This window comes from Fukomys damarensis, unplaced genomic scaffold (genome assembly GCF_012274545.1).
Source record: "Fukomys damarensis isolate Sample0158 unplaced genomic scaffold, DMR_v1.0_HiC HiC_scaffold_32, whole genome shotgun sequence".
In the NCBI taxonomy this organism is placed as follows: domain Eukaryota; kingdom Metazoa; phylum Chordata; class Mammalia; order Rodentia; family Bathyergidae; genus Fukomys; species Fukomys damarensis.
The window spans coordinates 15,253,946-15,273,763 of record NW_022900944.1 but is presented as its reverse complement, the minus strand read 5'-3'; the positions used below and the strand labels follow the sequence as shown (position 1 = coordinate 15,273,763).

General features: G+C 49.7%; 1 protein-coding gene across 9 annotated transcripts in view; it reads left to right on the top strand.

Moving 5' to 3' along the window:
- Nod2 (nucleotide binding oligomerization domain containing 2) overlaps positions 1 to 19,481 on the top strand; it is a 39,845-nt gene extending 20,364 nt beyond the window's left edge. For 5 of the 9 annotated variants that reach the window (XM_010629214.3, XM_010629225.3, XM_010629220.3 and 2 more), the window contains 10 exons: positions 1,671 to 3,486; positions 7,269 to 7,352; positions 7,575 to 7,658; positions 9,802 to 9,885; positions 11,620 to 11,703; positions 12,144 to 12,227; positions 14,460 to 14,543; positions 16,325 to 16,479; positions 16,997 to 17,080; positions 18,433 to 19,481. In XM_010629214.3, coding sequence (XP_010627516.1) covers positions 1,671 to 3,486; positions 7,269 to 7,352; positions 7,575 to 7,658; positions 9,802 to 9,885; positions 11,620 to 11,703; positions 12,144 to 12,227; positions 14,460 to 14,543; positions 16,325 to 16,479; positions 16,997 to 17,080; positions 18,433 to 18,587 — 2,714 coding nt within the window. In that variant the 3' untranslated portion in view covers positions 18,588 to 19,481. Of the gene's footprint in view, positions 1 to 1,670; positions 3,487 to 7,268; positions 9,886 to 11,619; positions 11,704 to 12,143; positions 12,228 to 14,459; positions 14,555 to 16,324; positions 16,480 to 16,996; positions 17,081 to 18,432 lie in introns of those variants that run through there. The other 4 variants (XM_010629229.3, XM_010629238.3, XR_004514921.1 and 1 more) reach the window with 4 other exon arrangements.
- The last annotated feature ends 337 nt before the right edge of the window (positions 19,482 to 19,818 follow it).

The window sequence follows — 19,818 nt, the reverse complement described above, 5'->3', positions numbered from 1 at the left end:
GAAGCCCTGAGCTGTGTTCCTGGTGCTGACGATGGGTTTGCTGCCCTGGGTCTGCCCTCTGGCTAGTGAGGAAGCCTGTGGGTGGGTGGCTGGAGGCCTTTGCTTGGATGTAGGTATGCACCATCTCATCTAAGAACACAATACAGACATCGAGGTGCAGACAAAGCTGGCCATGCAGGCCTGGTAATACCGTTCCATGGTGTAAGGTGCTTCCAGAATGACAACAGATGTGTGTTTATTTCTCTTTCAAATGAAAGAGACTTTATTTTTGGAGAATTTTAGTATTATTAGTGATGGCTGGGAATCTGCATTAGAAGTCAGCCATTGGAAAGGAAGATATATATCTTCTGATGCCTGCTCAGTGCTCCTGATATATCGAGAGGGCAGAAACAGCAATAATAATCATCAGCTCTGTGAACAAAAGAAGCCTCAAAAGCTGGGTGTGGTGGCACATGCCTATAGTCCTAGCTTCCTGGGAGGCGGAGGCAGGAGGATTGCTTGAGCCCAGGAGCTTGGGGCCAGTCTGGGCAACATATCAAGACCCTCACTCAGAGAAGAACAAAAGGTGACCCAGACGCAGTGCACTTGGTTTGTATGACCATGCAGGTACTTCAGCGAGCTGAGCTGGGTTGGGAACACATGAGTCAGAGCTTGGTTATGGGCAGTGAGGCCGTGAGGAGGTGAACCACACTGACGTCCACCAGCCTGGGATCCTGGACCAGCACTTCCCCATTTCCTGAAAGGGGAACTACAGTGTACCCTGACACAGGAAGTGAATTAAACTCAGTGGTACCAGGGTGATACCCAACAAACAGCAGTCATCTGGATGTACCCTGGCCTTGGCCGCTTTTCCTGCAGCGGTGGTGAGGGAGCTGATGACATGAGGGCAGGATCAGAGGATCTTGTTTCTACCTAGACTGGGGGCCCTGGTGACCCAGAGGCCCTGCAGTGCTAGGCCTGGCAGATTATGCAGGTTTGTCTCCCCACCTCAGGGTCTCTGAGTGCATCACATTGGTGAGTCCCTCTGACCTTGTGACAAATATATAGTCACAGGTTCAGGGGAGATGTTGTGCCTACTGCATCCACTAATAATACAGTAAACACATTTTTGGTACTTATCAAGTGTCAGATATTCTTCTAAGCTCCATTTTATCTCAGCACCTAATGGACTGTCCATATTTGCAGAGAAGAGCACTGAAGTGCAGGCGGGTTGGGTGGCTTGCCCTGGTTAGTGGTAGGCGAGGGCGTGCTTAACTTAAGACTCTGGACTCCTGTGCCCTTGCACTCTCTGCTTCCCTTCAGAAAGAGGCAGTCAAGGGTAAATGGAATTTCTAAGGCCACCTAGCCAGTGTGGTGGGACAGATATCCGAACACAACTCTTCTGACCTTAGCCCAGCATTTCCTGGTGCCAGCAATAATCATGGCAGTAGCTGTTGTCTTTTGAGTGCTTTCTGTTGACTGTCCTTGGCCCTTAACGTGAGTTATCTCAATTGGTCCAGAGTTCTATAAGGTGGGGACTGTCATTTTTCCAACCTCACAGGGGAGGAAACTGAGATCTCAGATGGGTCCCTTTCTCTTTTCCTCCCATCACTGACATCATAAACCTCAGCCCGCTCTGTGGGTAGCTCCCATTCTGACCATGGTCCTCATTAGCCTCTCCTGTCTTGCAGCTGCTGAATGCCAAAAATACATATCCAAGCTGAGGGCAACGGTATCTGCTCAGTCTCGCTCTCTCAGTACCTACGATGGGGCAGAGACTCTCCGCCTGGAAGACATTTACACGGAGAACATCCTGGAGCTCCGAATGGAGGTGGGCATGGTTGGTGCCCGGAAGAAGAGCCCTGCCACCCTGGGCCTGGAGGAGCTCTTTAGCACCCAAGGCCACCTCAATGAAGATGCTGACACCGTGCTGGTGGTGGGTGAGGCAGGCAGCGGCAAGAGCACACTCCTGCAGCGGCTGCACTTGCTGTGGGCTACTGGGCAGGACTTTCAGGAATTCCTCTTTGTCTTCCCGTTCAGCTGCCGGCAGCTGCAGTGTGTGGCCAAACCGCTGTCTGTAAGGACACTGCTCTTTGAGCATTGCTGTTGGCCTGATGTCGGTCAACAGGTTGTCTTCGAGTTCCTCCTTGACCACCCTGACCGTGTCCTGCTGACCTTTGATGGCTTTGATGAGTTCAGGTTCAAGTTCACGGACCAAGAGCGTCACTGTTCTCCAACTGACCCTACATCAGTCCAGACTCTGCTTTTCAACCTTCTTCAGGGCAACTTACTGAAGAATGCCCGAAAGGTGTTAACCAGCCGTCCGGATGCTGTGTCCGCCTGTCTCAGGAAGTACGTGCGCACAGAGTGTCACCTCCGGGGCTTCTCAGAGGAGGGCATTGAGCTGTACCTGAGGAAGTGCCATCAGGACCCCGATGTAGCAGACCACCTCATCCAGCTGCTCCGAGCGACCTCTGTCCTGCATGGTTTGTGCCACCTTCCTGTCTTCTCTTGGATGGTGTCCAAATGCCACCAGGAACTATTGCTGCAGAATGAGGGGTCTCCCAAAACCACCACGGATATGTATCTCCTGATCCTGCAGCATTTTCTGCTGCATGCCTCCCCTCCAGATGCCATCTCCCATGGCCTGGGACCTGGCCTCCTTCAGGGCAAGCTGCCCTCACTCCTGCACCTCGGCCACCTGGCCTTCTGGGGCTTGGGCAGTTGCTGCTATGTGTTCTCAGCCCAGCAGCTCCAGATGGCACAGGTTGATGCTGAGGACATTTCTCTTGGCTTCCTGGTGCGTGCCCAAGGTGTGGTGCCAGGGAGTGCGGCGACCCTGGAGTTCTTGCACATTACTTTTCAGTGCTTTTTTGCTGCGTTCTACCTCGTGCTCTGCGCTGATGTGCCAACAGCCTCGCTCAGACACCTCTTCAAGTGTCACAGGGCAAGCAGCTCCCAGCTGACCAGGCTGCTACCCGCACTGTGTGTCCAGAGCCCCAGGACCAAAGAGGGCAGTGTGACGGCTTTGCTCCAGAAGGCTGAGCCACACAACCTTCAGATCACTGCAGCCTTCCTAGCAGGGCTGTTGTCCCGGGAGCACCTGGACCTGCTAGCTGAGTGCCAGGTGTCCGAGAAGGCCCTGCTCCGGCGCCAGACCTGTGCCCGCTGGTGTCTGGCCCGCAGCCTCCGCAAGCACTTCCATTGCATCCCTCCGGCCGTGCCAGGTGAGGCCAAGAGCATGCATGCCATGCCCGGCTTCGTTTGGCTCATCCGGAGCCTGTATGAAATGCAGGAGGAGCGGCTGGCTCGGGAGGCCGTGCGGGGGCTGGATGTCGAGCACCTCAAATTGACGTTTTGCGGCGTGGGCCCTGCTGAGTGTGCTGCCCTGGCTTTTGTGCTACAGCACGTCCAGCGGCCTCTGGCCCTGCAGCTGGACTACAACTCTGTGGGGGACATAGGCGTGGAGCAGCTGCGGCCCTGCCTTGGAGTCTGCAAGGCTCTTTAGTGAGTGTTGCTGGGCATTCCTGGTTGGGCATGGAGTGATGCCACCACCGAGGTTAGGTGTGGGAACACCTGGTTGAGATCCGGAAGTTTGGGTCTGTACAATACAGGCCAGACTCATTCCAAGTTTGGGGCTTTAGTTTGGACAAATGATAAGGAGAGCCCCATTTTGCCGAATGTCTTGTGTGGCAGGCTCTGTGCTACACTTTCTGGAATGACCTCATCTCTGGGCTGTCATCAGGGACACTTATCCCCATTCTCCTTGATTTGAGGCTCAGTAACTTGTCTGGGGTCACACAGGGAATGGTGAGCTAGATTTCTCAGATTATCTCTTTCTGGTCACAAATTTCCTGCTCCCCAGGAGTTGACTGTGGTTACCCTGCCAAGGCTCCAGGGAAACCCTGAAGTCAGGTGCAGTTCTGTGTAAAGTTTGTCTGTATTAGGATACTTCAAATCAGAGATGACTTGTGCCCTATAAGAGACTTTAAAATCCCAACAAGGTGGGCATCTCAGGACCTAAGAGAGAAAGCGGTTGCAGAGCGTCACTTACCTTTTCATTCCTTGGGCAGTGTGGTATCAAGGAGGACTGGGTATTATTACCCATGCTGCTCCTCCCTGCTTGGTGCGGATGTGTAATTCTACTCTTTGTGCCACTGGTTGTGTTTTCCAAGGCTTGAGGCAGGTGAGGGCAGAGGGCATGCTTGGGCCTGGTGACCAGCACACCACCAGCTTTCCACCTTCCTTGCTGGCCTTGGCCCTATGAGAAAGCAGAAGTTGTACATTAAAGTTAATTTGTTCACATTCTCCTGGGGCTTTGGGGCTACTTCCAGATGACCTTAATTAACCCCAATCAAAGGACAGGAATGCATTATGATGTTTATCTTCTCTGAGGCCAAGCAGTGACTTGCTAACCCTTACACAGGGATTGAGGTCATAAGTTTATAACATAAGATCAACTACGTATACTTCACACATGATGTATATATTATGTAAAGGGTCTTGGAGGGATCAAATGTCACACTTATATTGGGTGATTCAGTATAAGAGGACTGGCTATAGAGCTGAGGAGAAGGGTTAGGAAGAGCAAAGAGCAGGGGTCCTGGGTCTAGCAGATCAATGGGCATAAGAGGCAGGGAGGGGGAAGGGAGTGCTTAGTCACTGAGAGGAAGGTACAGTGAGGGCTGTCTGAGCTTCAGCAACCTGGGAGCTGGGGGAAATAAAGCATTGCCCCCCTCCACTCCCAACGCTACTTCTTGCCAGTGCCTTCCACTGGCTGACCCCAAAGGGGAGGCAGAGCCATCTGCCTATTGATGTTGTCCACAGGTATCCACCTCCCAGGCTCAAGATCTTGGGAGAGGAGGGGGAGAGTGGATCTGCCCAGGTGAATGGAATGCAGCCAGCACAGTGGTCTGCTTCCTTTGGAGGGAAATAGCTTGGTATTTTGACTGGAGAATTTGGAGACCTTTCTGTTGAAGCTGTTCTCCTGATAGGAATTGGAATGTGCATTTTTCTGGATAATGGGACCATAGTTTTTACCAGGTTCTCAAAAGGGTCCTTGAATCTCAAGAGGCCAGGTACCACTCACCTGGATGGTGCTAAGAGATCAGGCCATCATGAGAATTCTTCAGTGGATTTTTTTTTTCAACTAGGAATGTTCATTTGACAACACCACCCCTGGTGGTATGCAGGAGAGTAGGGGAGACTGTGGATCTGTCTTTACTCTCAGTGAAAGGTGAGCCTGACCTGGATCTAGCTTGTGATGCTCAGATTGTTGTATACAAAGATGCTTGTTGAAACACAGACTCCTGGGTCTTCCCCCAGTCAATTCCCTTTCACTGGGTTTGAGCTGGGGTCCCCAGGATCTGTATATTTAGTAAACTTCACTGGTGGTTCTAATATGGTTGGTCTCACACTGTGGGAACTACTGGTATGCAGAAATTAGCTTGATTTTCCATTAGCAGTTGATGTGGTTTGGGTAAGTGTGCCTTAGAGGTTCTGTGTTAAAAGCTTGGTCCCTAGGGTAGCATAATGGGGAGGTGGTGGAACCTTTTATAGGGAGGGCCTTGTGGGAGGTCTAGGATATTGGAGGCATGTTCTTGAAGGGGATCATGTGACCCTGGCCCCTCTTTCTTTCTCTTTGCGCCCTGGTTCATGATGTGGGTAGCTTTGCTCCTCCACACACTCCTGCCATGGTGTGCTACCTCATCACAAGCCCAAAAGCCATTGGGGCCCATAGATAATGGATTGGAGCTTCCAAAAGTGTGTGCCAAAATAACCTTTTCTCTTTATAAATTAATTACCGTAGGTATTTTGTTATAGTGATGGAAAGCTAACACAGCAGTTAAAGTCCTTGATCAAGTGACTGTGAGGTTGCTGTGTGGGTATTCTGTGTGTGTGTGTGTGTGTGTCTGTCTGTCTGTCTGTGTTTGTGTCTGTGTGTGTTCATAGAGGAAGTGAAGGGGAGAGAAGGGAGGAGCAGGGACTGGCAGTTCTCTCACAGTGCCAGGCAGTGTCTCTCCCACTCAGGTTTCCATGCCAACAGAACCCGCAGCCTCTAGGAAACCACATGTGCTAAGTACCCTTATGCAGGTTTCTTTAGACCCTGGCTTCCTCTGACTTGAGGGTGATGGAGTTCTGGCTGTGATCCTCGCGAGTGAGAGGACACATGAGTGAGCAGGACACTGGTGTGTAGAATCAGAACAAAATCTTCATGAAATGACTTTCCCTTGTTAATTCTGATACACTCCACTCTCTTCTGTCTATTCTATTTCAGATTTTAAAATGTTGCTTAGGACCTTCAAGATTGTTATCCTGGCCTACTCATGGGTCACAGGCTCTGAGAACTGGGGAAAGCCACAAAGGGGAGACTTATGGCAGTTAGGTGTGAGATTTGGAGCCAGACGTGTGGTTCAGTCTTAGCAGTTGCTTCCCTTGTCTGTGCCTCCGTTTTTCTTTCCAGTGGACTTAATTGTAGCATCTATTTTGTGGGCTGTGGTAAGGATTAACTGCCAGGTGCACAGAACGTCCCATACATGCTAGTGCTCATGATCGCAGGTGATTCTTACTCTGTGCTAGGTGATAGCAGGGGTTTATGTGCACAGCATGGTGAGGGTGGCAGTGCCATCATTCCCTTCTTGTAGATGAAAGGACCAACAGATGGCTGGTGTGTGGCTGATGGACTCCAGTGCCTAGGCGGATAATCATTTAGTCAGGGCCTCCCAAGTTTGTCTGAAGAAGAACCATGTGCACCACAGTTGCTAAAGTAGATAGACCCCTGAGTCCTGTATAGACTCACAGGCTCCGGCATAGGGGCCTGAACTTCTGCATTTTACAGAACTTTTCAGATGACCTCACGATCAGGTGAGTTTGGGAGATGATGCCCCAAGATGCTTCTGGCTCATCTTTCCCACAGATCAACTCCTTTCCACCTTGGTGTTGCAGTGAGGCTGCTGTGATGATTGTTGTCCCTTTGTAGAGACAGAAACTGGGCCTCAAAGTATATCTGTTACTTTTTGGAGGATTGAGATATTCTTTAGTAGGGACTCTGGGCCTCCACTTCTTGACTCTCCTCATCATAGCTCCCTGTCCAGAGATGCTGGACATCTCCCCTTCTCTGGGTGTTCTGTCCTTCTGGTGATTCCCAGAACCATAGATGCTGGCACTCTGGGAATGAATGAGTCTTTTCATATACCCCCCCCACTTTTATCAACTCTATGTTTGAATTAATTTATTTGGTCTTTTTTTTTTTTTTTTTTTTTTTTTTTATTTTTTTTTTTTTTTTTTAGTTTGCGTGATAACAATATCTCAGACCGCGGTATCTGCAAGCTCATTGAACATGCTCTGCACTATGGGCAGCTGCAGAAACTGGCGTGAGTCAGGCTGGGCTGTGGACACTGGGACTTTGTACCCTAGTCTTGCTCCAGGTCGAGCTTCCTGGGCAGCTATGAGTGAGAGATGGGTCAGGGCAGGGGAGTTGCATGACTGGAGGGTACAGGGTGACCCCTGCCTGGAGGGAATGGGCAAGCCTGGATTTGAGGATTCACTGGCCATGCACCTTGTCCCCATGTGTCCTCTCTCTCACAACACAACAGTCTGTTCAACAACAAATTGACTGACGGCTGCACACACTCCATGGCCAAGCTCCTTGAGTGCAAGCAGAACTTCTTGGCGTTGAGGTGAGCCCTGGTTTTCCTTGTGCCCTGGAAACTAATTTTCCCAAAGCCGAATCAGTGTAGTCCTGTTTCTACCCTGGCCTGGCCCCTAGTGAGCTTGTGACCTCTGTCATAGGACACCCAGAGCTGGGTTTCTCCAGTGCTGTGGCCTCTTCTGGGCCTGCGCTGCTGGGGGCTTCCTGCCCTCTGGACCTTTAACCCTCAGGGTGAACAAGTTTCCAGGCTCTTTGCTTTCCCTGTGTCTCTACGTGTCACAAGTTCTCTGGCAGTACTGGTTCTGTGGTACACATTGAGTGCATTGGGAGATGCACACACAGTCACTTGTCACCACAGTGGGCAGCCATTGACCAAAATGCTCCCAGAGGCTTTTCACCATTTGGAGAAGGCGAGGTGTGCCTCTATCCAGGAGGCCTGCTGTTCTGCTGCTGGAGAGTCTCTCTCCTATGAGATGCCATTGAAATGCCCCTCCAGTTGGCCCCTGGCTTGGCTTGGCCTTCTCTTTAGCCTGGTCTTGTCTCCTTAATGAATTGCGGCCAAAAATTCTTTTCACTTGCCGGGATGGATGTGGGGATGGGAGCTGCCATTTAATAACTTGGCCATGAAGCTTAGTCTCTGCCAGGGCTGCCTAGGCCAGGCCATAGCCACTGGGGAGAATTTGTGCAAGATTCTGTTCTGCTATTGTCACCACCCACCCCATCCACCCAGGGAGGAGTGTGGGTGGCACAGGATTCTGGGATCTGTGGCCAGTACACTGTCATCATTTGAAAGCAGGGGCTCTGGAACTAGTCAGCCCATGATGTGTGAATCTAGGAACCCCAAGATTTGAAACCTCAACGGTTGTGTGACCTTGGGTCAGTTTTGTGTCTCTGTGTCTCTCTTTCCCCTCCTGTAAAATGAGAGTAATGGTTATAGCCATCTCAGAGGTGGTTTGCTGGGGAAGTGAGTTAATATATGTAAAGCACTGGTGCAGTACAGTAAGTGCTTTATATAGCAAGCTCAATGAAAGCTCGTGGGTAAATTATGTAAGCTCACAGATTGTCTATCCTTATGCTAAAGCCTCCAAGAAGGGATTAGATGTGCAACAGATTTATTGGAGAAAATGCCTCCAAGTTTGAATGAAGAGAGAGCTTGAGGAGGCTGGGACATGTGACCCTGCCTGAAAGAGAGAGGGAGAGAAGGAAGAAAGGAAGGAAGCTTGGGAGGCAGGTGAATGTCTGTGGAACTCTGGGGCACCCTCAGCCCAGTCTACCTTGCAGGGGGGTCTCCCCAGTTTCATTCACTAGCTAGGAGCAGCCTGTGAGAAGCTGGTTGTGGGGTTGGACTTCAGAGCACAGCAGCCTGAAGGAATAACTCAGAGAGCTGAGGTTGGAGGTCTGAGAAACACAATCTCATGGCACCAACCCCTTCTCTAAGGGGATAATAACACCTGCCTCGTAAGGTTGTCATGAGCCAGAGTGGCCTGGAGCTCTTTGACAGATGAAAACACACATGTTTATTCCAGGAAGCTGGGAGTTGTGGATGAGAGTTCCAGGAGCTTCTTGGACTCTCCCAGAGGGGTCTAGATTTGGCTGCAGCTGGAGCCTTCCTTGCTGGGACCCCTTGTTCCCTTTCTCCTGCAGCAGCCCTCTTAAGGTTGGCAGGGTGCTCCCAGGAGGATAGCTCAGGACCCTTGTTCAGCCAACTGGCCTGGTCCTGCACAACCACCTCAGACTGAACAGGTAGATGCTTGGTGCAGTAGGTAGATGCTCCCTATGGCTACAGAGGATCTGGATTTGGGAAATCCACAGGGGCACCTTTCCTCTGGACTGAGGCTGGCTGAGACCAAGAGAGAAGGTTCGTGACAGTGGAGAAACCACCTTCCTGATCCCCTGGGGAAAACACCTTTCAGGAAACTGCCTGCTGTGCTTCCTGCCCAAACCTGTCACACTGCTTTGCAAAACACATGTTCCTGTTCCCTCTTGCTAGAGAACAAAGTCGAGGTTGTTGCAGCTACTGAGCAAGGTCAGCTCAGCAGCCCTGCTGGCTGCACCTGCGTGGGACAGGCCTGCAGAGCCAGAGAGAGAAGGGGCTCTCCCTTCCCAGGGCACTGAGAGGCCTGTCCCCTGCCCTCAGCTGTGCTTTCAGCCTCCTCTGTCCTCCCTTCCAGGCTTGGGAACAACCACATCACTGCCGCAGGTGCACAGGTGCTTGCCCAGGGCCTGCGAAGCAATGCTTCCCTGCAGTTCTTGGGGTAGGTTGGATTCTGGGCCAAGGGTCTATGTGGAGTTCAGGGGCTTTCAGGAAGTTAAGGGCAGGTGAAACTCTAGCCAGGGAGCCCAGAGGCAGCCCAGGATTCAGGGAGGAGGGAGGAAGATGTTCTGGGAGAGTGGTAGCCCTAGGTTGCCTCTGCCTTGGCTTCTCCATCTGATAAACAGGAAGTTACTGGCATCAGGTGGGGGCAGGGCAGGGCCCACGATGGGGACAGAAAGTCTGTAGGTCCTTGAGGGTGCTCAGGACTGGGCTGTGGCTGCACCGTGGAAGCATTTGTGTTTCAAGAGAACACCATCGCCCAGGCTCTGTGCCAGAAGATGAAATGAAAATATCGAAGGGCTGTGTATCCAGGGTGAGGACCCCTGGCCCAGGAGAGGATGTGGAGAAGGAGGAGAAGAGACCCAATAGGGGAGGTCCTTAGGGAGGGACTCATGTCTGATACAATGGGCCGGAGCAGGGCTTCCTCTGGTCTTTGGGCAGAGCAGCTTCTTACAAGGCTGCAGCCAAATCATCCCCAGAAGCTTCTGTCTTTTTTGGACTGGGGTCCATTTGACAAAAACTGAGGTCACAAAATCCACGGAGAGAAAAATCTTAGGGCCCCCAGTGTTCCACCCATTTCAAGGACAGGCGAGTAACTCATAAGCTGAGCCATGCATGTGGTGCTCCAGAAACCAGCACCTCCTTCCCGCTGTGTCACCAGCAACTGAATCTAGAGCAAAGGAGGCCCCAGCCCTACTGAGCTGTTTTCTTCTTGAGGCTTCATCTACCACATCTAGGGCATTTCCTTCTCTCTCAACATGTATTTATTAAGGACCTGTTTGGGGTTTACTGTGCTAAAACCCCATCCCCACACACTATAATGTATAAACTATTCTGCAACTCACATTTAAAAAATTTTGCTTTGTTATGTATTGTGATCTTTTCAGATTATCATGGCCTCATTCTTTAAAAGAAGAGCTGCATAGTATTTGGTTGCCTATTGATGAGCACTTGGGTTGTTTCCAGGTTTTTAACCATCAAAGTGTCCTGTCCCCAAGGCATAGAGCCAGTGTTCACTAAATTCTCACCTAGTGAGTGGAAGCACAGTGAGCACCCTCGTGCAGCTGCCTGTGCTCACTCTTGCATGTGCATAGTCAGGACAAGTCCCCAGAATGCATGATGGCTGTATCTAGGTGCCTTCTGCAAAAGGACGTTTTTCCAAAGTATGCCGAGTCAGAGGCAGATGCCCCAAAAGGTGAAGGAGTTGGACACCAAGGAGTTGAGGGATTACAAGGAACAAGAGTTCAGGAGCTGGCTAGTGGAAGAAGAGTTAGACTTGTGCCCTGGTGGTGCCCCAGGCTAATTACAGACTTGTGAGTGTCAACTGCCAGAAGCAAATCTGAACGAAATATTAGGAAACATGTCACAACCATGTGGATTATAGTTCAGAGCCAGTTCCCCATCCCTGAGGATATGAGGTAGTTGGGCCATATTATTTTTAAATTCTGACTTGAAGTCCCTGAAATGTCTGAGTGAAATTTGGCCATCCCACCACAAAGATGGCAGCAGGTCCACTTTGCTGGGACTAAAGTGTCCCCATGAGACCTCTCCAAAACTGTGTGGCTCTACCCCTCTTGTTGAGTTGGAAAGAGCAGGAGACTTAGCATGTGTCTAGAGCATGCAGCAGGTCCTCACTCACACTCACACTCTCTGTGGACTCTGTTGGCTTTTTCAGGTTCTGGGGCAACACCGTGGGTGACAAGGGTGCCCAGGCCCTGGCTGAAGCCTTGGGCGATCACCAGAGCTTGAGGTGGCTCAGGTAAGCTGCAAGGTCTGACCTGTGTTTGTCATAGTGGGCAAAGGGGGGGGTTGGGTCAGTTTTGAGGATCGCTGAATTTCATTTCATCTCCTCTGTAGTGGGCAGCAGGGTGAGAGAGAAAGACCATTGGATTTGGAGGCAGGCTGTTTGAGGCTTTCTAGGTGACTTTGGAAATGACCCCTCTTGGGGTCTGGATCTCCAGTGGAGTTAGTTGTTTTAAAGACAATTCCAACCCATTGATGGTGGTGTCTGCTCAGTGCACTCTGCTGGGAAGGATTCTAGGCTGCTCCTGGGCTTAAGTACCTGTAATCAATTAGCAGTTCCTATGGAGCACTTGGAGAGTAGGGCTCCATGTGCCAGACAGTTTGCCTTTCACTTGTTAGCTCGTCTCTGAGGCTCTGCCCTGCTCTGTCATGTTTTTATTGCATGCTTATGTCCAGCCTGGTGGGAAACAACATTGGCAGCATGGGTGCCCGAGCCTTAGCACAGATGTTGGAAAAGAACATGGCACTTGAAGAACTCTGGTGAGTATGGGGGATTCCCTGTCTTTCTTGATAACCTGGCCTCATGCAGGGAGCAGCTCTGTGGATAAGACAAAGGTTGATGGCTGAGTGATTGATTGTAGTTATCTTTTTATGTACCGAGTGGCGTGAAGCTTATAGAGCCATGTGTATAGCTGCTAATTCTTTGAATTCAGTTATATTTTTGTTGGTTTGCTGGTTTATTTGCTAACTGCACATGGCATAATGGTAAAGGCGCAGAATCTAGAATCAAGCAGGCTGTGATCTTGGGCAAATTAAACAACAATCTCTGAATCTCAAGTTTCTCACCTGAAAAATTAGGGTAAGAATTCTTCCAAGTGTAAAAAGATGTTTGTAAGAACATCTGCCAGTGAACAGCTTAATATCGTGCCTGGCATGTGTGTAAGCACACTACAAATGTTAAATCAAAACAGTGGTAAAGTTACTGCTACTGATGCTTCTGCTGCTCTGACTACAGCAACTACTGGTACTGTGATTACTACTAATAGTAAGGCTTTGTTATTTTAAAGTGAATCAGAGATTCTAAGAACACTGAGCATTAAAAGCAGGGCTCATCTTGCAAGGTGATGGTGCTGGGAGTATTTGAAAGATGAACCAGGAATTATGTTTATACTGTTGACCTGAAGAGATTCCTAGTTTTCCACCCTTTAGGTGCTGTAACAGAATCTTCAACTCCAGGGACCTCTTTGTGGTTTCAGTTTTACCAGGGAGATAAAATGTTGAATGTTTATTTTTCCAGGAAGGAGAAAAGTACTGAAACATAGAAGCATCACCACGAAATGGATTTGTGAATGGGCCTTGGCTATTGGCTGGGTTTACTAGCTCTGCTAAAGTACCACTGATTATGTCCTGATTAGAATTTGCCACTTGTTATTTCTTGGTAGAGGAGCAGCTTAGTGTGAGTATATCAGTTATAATCACTATTGAAAAGAACAACTTGAGACAAGTTAACTTTAGTCAAGTTTATTTGAGTAAAGACTGATTCATGGATCAGGTAGCACTCAGAACCTGGAGAGGTTCAGAGAGTTCCACCCAGCAACATGGGCATTTACAAACAGAAAATGTTTGGTTGATTTCAGCTCTGCATTTGCCTTATTTGGGCATGGTGTGATGAATTGGCAGCCTGTGATTGGCTGAAGCTTGGCTGCTACGATTGGCTGAGACTCAGCTATATGCTACAAGAATGTACACTTATTAAGTTTCAGTTTGTTTACATTCTAAGTTTGGTTGCAATTTGTTTCATAAGAACTCAGAATATGGAGGTAACTTCAGGCCAAATTAAGTTTAACACTCTATTAGACTGCCCGTGATAGAAAACCTCCACCTACAGAAGCTCAAATCATTGAAAGGTTTATTTTTTCACATATAGGCAGTTTGGAGGCTGGTAGTATAGGGCTATCATTGTGGCTACAAAGGGCTAACAGGGGCCTCAACTCTATTAATGAAAAAGTAGTAGGGGTTGAACCCAGGGCCCATGAACTGAGCTATATCCCCAGCCCTTTCTTTATCTTTAAAATTCTGACACATGGTTTCCCTAAGTCAATAAGTTCCCAGGCTAGGCTCAAACTCACTATCTTCCTGCCTCAGCCTTCCACAGTGCTGGGGTTACAGGGGTATGGCACCATGCTCAGCTTCGATTCTGTGTCTTTTTCTGTTCCATCACCCTTTGACTTTGTCCTCATGGTTGGCTGCCTCATCATCACAAGATGGCTGCTCCACCTGCAGCAATTACTTCTGTATCCCAGGATTTAGTGTGTATACCTGAGAAGGGCATAAGGCATGGGCCAGTAGGGTCTCTCTCCTTGAAAAGCATTCCTGGAACAACTTCCCCCAGGTATCAATGGCCCAGTGTAGTCACTTGGCCAACTCTGGCTGCAATGGAGAGTTGGAAATGTGTTTTTTTTTTCCCCCGCCAAGAAATAATTGCTCCAAATGAAATGATATTTCCATTAATAAGAAAGAAATGGAACATGGATAGGGGATATCTGGGTCATAAAAATAAACTTAATGTAGAAGAGCCTGAGGGTGAATTCTTTTACACAGGTGTCCCTGAAATTGAAAATCCTGCCCTTACCTTAACCATAAGTTTGGATTTTTCAGATGTTTGATTTTCTAAATGAAAGGTGTGGGGAACACATGAGTCAATCTTTATTGACATCATCTTCCGTACTAAATCTTCCGGTATCCACTGAATTATCCCTTTGTTCTCACCAGCCTGGAGGAAAACCACCTCTGCGATGAAGGTGTGTGTTCTCTCGCAGAAGGACTGAAGAGAAATTCAAGTTTGAAAGTGCTGAAGTAAGGAACCTGTAAGCAGGAGTCTGGAGATAATGGGATGGGGTTTCTGGTCCAAGCGGGACCTGGGCAGCTTCCCAGCCCCAGGCACTCATGTGCAGCACCTGGTGGGAAACAGCTTCTCTTGGTCTGGGTAGAGGCAGATTGCAGAGCAGGCTGTGTACCTGGGAGGTGGGCCCAGGAAGCCTGCAGGAGAGTAGTGAAGCGGGTGGGGAAGGGATGCATCCAGCAAAGGGTGGTTATTAGCTCAGCTGTCACTGAAGGAAATCCAGTACTGCTGGGGGCCTCATGGAGCCAGGGTAGAACACGCCTGGATCGCCCATCCAGCCATCGGGTGAGGAAGTGGGGACTTTGTCCACCAAGTACCTGTTGTGTATTTATCCATTCATAGATACACACATTCACCCACCTGTGCATTCATGTGAGAAATCTTTCTGGTGCCCTGACTCCAGGCCAGGTGCTGCTCTGGGCACCGTGGGTAGAGAGCTGCAAAGAACAGAGTAGGCCCGGCTCTTAAATTCTGACTGGGGAGACAGATAAGAAACCAGCAAACAAATAAGGTCATTTCTGGTTCAAGAGGAGACTTGACAGGGAGAGGGTAGGGTTGCTGCCGGTTCATCAGGGCCTCTCTGAGAAGCGGTATTTGGGTTGAAACCTAATGAACAAGAAGAAGAAGCCATGCTGAGTTCTCAGGCAGCCACATTCCAGGTGAGTGGCTGGAACGGTAAGTGCAAAGGGCCTGGGCAGACACAGGTGTGGTGATTTGAGAGCAGAACATGTCCGCCCATTGGAATGTCACAGAGTCTCAGAGCTCCAGGAATGACTTGGGGTTTTAGTCTAAGGAATGTGGGAGGCCTTCAGAGGCTCTCATCAGGGCATCTGTGTGCTCTGACTACTTACAACACAGAGGGTCATTCTTGTCTCTTTGTGTGGACAATATGGAAGAGGGGGAAGGGGACAGGGAAACCAGGCAGGAGCCCCTTTCCTTGTCCAGGTGGTATAGGAGGAAGCTGGGATTGGACTCATTCAGCAGAGAGCCTGGCCAAAGGACAGGAGCTTGTGACCTTGTCCAGGAGCTGGAGGATCAGACAGCAGCAGGGCTGGGGCTGGTGCACTGAGGCCTTCTATGGTGCTGGACTCTGGCCAGGGACCTGTGCCACAGGAGAGAGGGCTGTGTCAGTGCTCTCTGAGGATGCTACCAGAGGTCTCCTATCAGGGGGCCCCGGGGCACCATGGACGGCTCCTTTTGCTGGAGGAAGGTGGCATCTCCCCTGGCAAATGTGGCTTGAGGAACCCTCTTGCCTCCAGAGACAGGCAGACAGCTGCCTCCGAGCGCCTGTCAGCCTGCTGCCAGCCCGCCCGCCATCCGCTCTGACAACATGTGTTTGTGCTGCTTTGCTGGGGGTGGGGAGTTGCCAATGTTTGGGGAAAACATTTCTGCCTGGCACTCGGTTGCAAATGGCTGGAGGCCTGGGTGAAGCCAGGATTTGTCTGAGCTGGATGCCAGCTTTGTACCCAGGGGCACCTTCGGCAGTATGTGGTCCATCACCGACCGGGTGTGGGTGTGGCAGGCTTGTCTTCCCTCACTGCCACAGACTTACCCACTTGACTCCGGCAGGCGCCAGGCAGTAGTGGGGGTGGGGGTCGTCCCACACGACCTTGTCACCAGCCTTATTGTTCCACATCCTGAACAATATCATCCCCCACTGTTTTCCCATAAAAACCAAGCTGCTGATATATTGTTAAAGAGAGAAAGAGAGATGCCCACCTCTTTCTTTTTCCAGCTTTTGTCTCTGCCAAGTGTTGGCTAGAGCAAGGCCCCACTGCCAGACAGCCTGGGTTCAGACCCCAGCTCCCCTGTTGCAGCTGTTTCTCCCTGGACTCGTGCCTCCGTTGCCCCGAGTGTCAGTGGGGGTAACTGTCGCTGTCTTACGAGGTTGTGAGTATTCACCGACCCTGCAGGTATTAAGCTGGCAAAGCAAAGGTGCGGAAAATACCGGCCATTGTTTCTTAGCATTGTTTTAGGGTCAGTGTGAGGGAAGGCTGGAAATGGACATCGCTGGGAGGCCAAGCTGTAAGCAAAAGAGCAGCACAGGAAACCCAGGACTCTTCCCCTGCCCTCCTGGCCAATGCCCGCCTTCCCTCCCATAGCCAGCCTCTTGTTGTCTCTAACCTGTTGCACTGTATGCCCTGAGACCCCTCATATGAAAATATTACTGTTTGCTGATTATTTCCTATCAATTAGCTACTGCGCTGAGCACGTTAGATATGCCATTCTTTGCTCAATTTTTACATGCTGTGAGGCCCAAATGGCTGTCTTTCAGGCCCATTTTGAACCTCAGCCAGAAGAGGTCCGTGTCCAGGGGGAAGCAGGCTCCAGTAAGACTTCTGTAACTGGACAGGCTCAAGGGGGAAACCCAGCAACTCTGAAGCCCCTGTTCTATCTTTTTCTCCAGGCTCTCCAACAACAATGTCACCTACCGGGGTGCAGAAGCCCTCCTGCAGACCCTTGAAAGCAACAACACCATCCTGGAAGTTTGGTAGGGACTCTGGAAAAAGCCATTTAACCTCTCTGAGCCTCATTTTTCCTATCTGTAAAATGGGATGAGGGGAGAAAGGAACAGCAGCCATTTTACAGCTGCTTTCTTGCTCTGACATTTGGTGTCATCCTGTTTGTGATAGATCCAGATGTCTGGCTGGCAAAGAAGTCTTCACACCTCTAAGCAGGGCCCTGTGCTTTCGTTTTAAAATCAGAAATATTTAGTCTGAACTTTGCTGTTCTAAGCAACAGGGTAGGAGTGGAGGGAGTGATGAATGAAGATAAAAGAACATAGCTGCTGCTTGGCTGGGTAGTACACCTGCCTTCACAGGCTTGGATGTTGCATGTGACCCGGGGTGGGGACTGTGCATGGTGTATCTGTGTCTGTATCACTGAAAGCCACAGCCCTTCATGCATTTGCAAAAAGCATGGAGTCCCAGCTGCAAAGATTGATCCTCCTTGTTTCCAAGGTTCTATTTTTCACCCAGGTACCGAGTAGAAAGTGTTTGCCTGATCTAACCCATCTTGAGCAAATGTCACTGAATATGTTTCAGGCACTCAGCTAAAGAACAATATTTAAAATTCGTATGAAGATCTATGTTCTAGGATTTTCTCAAAAGCACCAGCAACTCTGGAGCCCCATGTGCGATGCCAGTCATTTACCAGAGGAGGGAAAGGGGGCCCTCTGCCTATCTCTATTAGCTTGTGACCCCTGCTTTAAATATGCAGACCTTGGCCCTCCCTCAAAGAAGCGCAGCAAAATAGCAGGAAGTATAAATCTTGAATGGTGAAGTTTGTTTGTTTTTTAATGGTGAAGTTGAAAACAAGAACTTCTAAAATCTGCCCTGGGCTAAAGAAGTTGTGCTTTCTGCATGGTTGTGTAACCCCATAGCCTGCAAGGTCACTAGGTCCTGGGTGCCAGGGTGGTTTTTTTTTAAACCATTGCACAGCCCTAAGCAATGTCACATTTTGTGTGCAGGGAGTAAGCTGGCATCAGGTCTGATGTTCCTTGTTGCCTGCCCATGGGGCTGGGGAGGGCATCAGCACTTGATCATTGCACGCCTGACAGATTTGGTTGTTGCCTGAAAAAGAGTGGCCGGCCCTGGGGAGTCTGTGGCTGACTGGGCCCGGTGATGTAGGCTCTATTTGCAGAGTCACGGAGCCTTGCTCACCACACAGAATGATTCATGAGCCGTCCTGGGTGACAGAGGGTAAAAACGGCACTGACTTCCCTCCCACTAGCCAGGAGGGGCAGCCCCTCCCTGGCATGGATTTTAAGAGTGGCAGCTTCCCTTTGCAAGCCCTGCTCTGATTTTGTCCCCACTCAAGCCTCTCTTCCCTTTATCCCTCCAGGCTCCGAGGCAACACTTTCTCACCAGAGGAAATCGAGAGGCTCAGCCACAGGGACACCAGACTCTTGCTTTGATGTTTCTGGGTCGATGTTCATCTATCTGTTTGTGAGCAAGTCCGGGTTTGGACCCTGGAAGCTGGATTATGCCCGGGGCTGAATTCATTTGTTCGGGGCACCACAAGTCTTACTCCACCAGAAAAAGTGCTTCAGTGCCCCTAGAGTACTTTCCCTAAACTACTACTGCCATCAAGATCTTCTGGAAACTCCACCCATGACATGTGGAGAAGGGACAGCCCCTCCTCCATAGTATGGAGCTGTTGCCACCTCACCCTCCGTGTCCTGGGGGTAGGGGTGGGGGAGTGTCTTTGGCAGCGAGGCCACCTGAAAGACACCCCACGTACTCAAAGAGGAAGATAATTCAGGAAGCAGCCATCAGCCCCTTCTTCACTCCTGTGTCACCTACCCAGGCAATTCCTGCTCTGGTTCCTCCACTCATCCTGCATGAGATCCAATCCTAGCCCAGGCACACACGCTGGGAAGGGCTCTGCCTCGTCCTGCTCGCCTTCCTGGTTGTTAAGGCATTGTTGGAAGGAGACAAAGGGTAGCCTTTGTACCCCAAGACACAAGATTTGGAAGAAAAATGTGACCATGCTCCAGCTGGGATCATACATGGGTCTTCATTGCCAGTGAATTCAATTACTCTTCAGCCATGCATTTGGAAGCTGCTCCAGTTCAAATGCAGCTTTTTAAAATTAATCTGGACCAGAATTCCAAATGGCCCCACTAGGCTTCTGGTTGATGCCTGTGACCTCTGACAACAGACTTCTGAAACATATCCATGAGAGATGGTTCCCTTTTTTTCGTTCTAGGATGCTTTAGGATATATAGTTAGGGATTGGAAGCTCACAGGGTCCCAAAGCAGGCCTTTTCTTCTAAACATATGTCAAGGACTTTATAATTTCAGGTGTTGTACCTGTATTACTTTGCGTATTATTATGTGTGAAAACTAGTTAATATTTGTAAACTACTTTGCTTTATTTTCTCAACTTGTTAATTTTATAGAAAATGGCTATGAGCTTTCTGCTATAAATAATCACAGAGGAGAAAACTATTGAGTTACCAAATCTGTTTTCATTGTGACCAAGCATTTTTAAACTTGTCAAATTTTAAAGCACAGTGTTCTACCTGAAGGGCAGAAAATGATGTTTTCAACCAAGAAATTTATTGCTTAATGCAAAAGCAATGCTTAGAAATAGGGAGGTAATCAAAATACGTGTGGCTTCAGCTTGGAAGGGTCTAACCCAGTGTGAGTTTTTAAACTGTGCTGGAGACTTGTGGTGCACACACTGAAAAGCTGCAGCAAATGTTAAAAGGCCCCTTGGCCTCCC